The sequence below is a fragment of the Egretta garzetta genome, unplaced genomic scaffold (assembly GCF_000687185.1).
Source record: "Egretta garzetta isolate BGI_Z169 unplaced genomic scaffold, ASM68718v1 scaffold17, whole genome shotgun sequence".
Classification (NCBI taxonomy): domain Eukaryota; kingdom Metazoa; phylum Chordata; class Aves; order Pelecaniformes; family Ardeidae; genus Egretta; species Egretta garzetta.
Window position 1 is genome coordinate 890,887 of NW_009260136.1, and position 1,535 is coordinate 892,421.

The window sequence follows — 1,535 nt, forward strand, 5'->3', positions numbered from 1 at the left end:
GTCATGCAGTAACCTCAGCTGTTCTGCATTGGGTGGGCCAAAAACAAGGATAGGAAAGAAAAAAAAAATTTTATTTCCTTTTGTCCTTCCGTGGAAACCTACCCACACAAGAAGAGTAGGCAATACCATTCTACGCTGAGGTCTCTGCTTCACTCTTAGGCAAATGAGTCCTGCATTCAAAAAAAAAGAAAACATATTCTTCCTCCTGCTGTTATATTGCTCTTTCAGAGAACCAGCCACTGTCCATGCTTTCCCAGATCTCAGTGGTGCTTAACAAGCAAACTAAGCACAAGCTCATGCTGGCTGCAAAGTTCAGGTGACCAAGAAGGTATTAAGAGAATAGCTCAGTTTGCCAGCTTCTTGTAAACACCATATTGCAAAGAAGGCAAAGGCAAAACACCCCTTTCCACACCTCCCCCAACTGCTGCCTTTAGGTTTTCTCTCTCTCTCTCTCTCCCCCCTTTTCTTTTTCCTTCTCTCTTTTGCTCTTTCTCTCTTTCTTTCTTTCTTTCTTGTATGGGAGTTCATGAAGAGAAGCAAGACTTGTGCATCACAAATGATGGAACTATCCCCACCCCAGCCAGCTTCCCACCCTACAATAATGCACAAGCCCGTCTTATCCTGTACCTGCCCCCAGGTGGTGTTTGTCTCTTGACCTTTTTGGAAAATCATGCAGTCTGATCTGCTGGGGAGTTCTGCAGTGCAGGCACCGGGTGGCTGGTTCTCCCCCTTTCCTGAGGCTCATAAGTGATTGTTTTTGGACAGATAGGCAATAAGAGCCACAGCCACCCCAACGTAGATGCCAGTTCCGATTGTGATGGACAGGACAGCCAGGAATAGTGCTCGCCGGGAGCTGGAGCTTGCATGGTGGAAGTCCCCCTTGGCTACTGCTTTGTTTGTCTGCAAGATATACAACAACAATGCAATACATTTATTTGTTTAATCTGGAAATGAAGATGTGATGCTCATTTCTTGGCTGAAACATGATCCTGAGACATGACAGCGAACTGGTTGGAAATCAAATACTTTTTTAGTTGAATGAGGTTACTTGCACTGTTAGGATGATGATGGAACCAATGGCATCTCAAGCAGTACTTTTAAGTGCTTAAACATATCCTAGGATTTAATACTATGCATCATGATGACTCCTGAGATGGCTCAGTCTCCCCTGAGAACATGGACAGATGAGCTGTGAGCCAAGGGTCTGGTAGGTCCCCTCCAGACACAGCTACAATCCGGTTTCTATGAGGTGGCTGGATTCCAGCCTGCCTGGGAAAGATAACAAGGGAAAAGCCATTTAAATGTGCTACTTGCACAAAAACATTCTTCCAAGTTAGCTGAAATGGTTGATCTGTTCTTACCTGGACAAGGACAAGAGGGGCTGAATTTTCCCTTCCAGTGCAGTGCTTTTGAGCATACTGACCAGGTGGAACAACTAGGGGTTCAGCACCACAGAGAGGCCAGATACCACCAGTTATCTTGCATCCACCTTAGGCCTGAGCTTTAGTGCAGGACAAACCACAAGGAAACCAGAG

At 45.7% G+C, this 1,535-nt stretch overlaps 1 protein-coding gene across 1 annotated transcript in view; it reads right to left on the bottom strand.

Annotated features, from left to right (window-relative positions):
• Window positions 1-741: 741 nt before the first annotated feature.
• Window positions 742-1,535, bottom strand: part of SYNDIG1 (synapse differentiation inducing 1) — a 64,353-nt gene continuing 63,559 nt past the window's right edge. Inside the window, exon 3 of the mRNA XM_009641625.2 lies at window positions 742-900. Coding sequence (XP_009639920.1) covers window positions 742-900 — 159 coding nt within the window. The remainder of the gene's footprint in view (window positions 901-1,535) is intronic.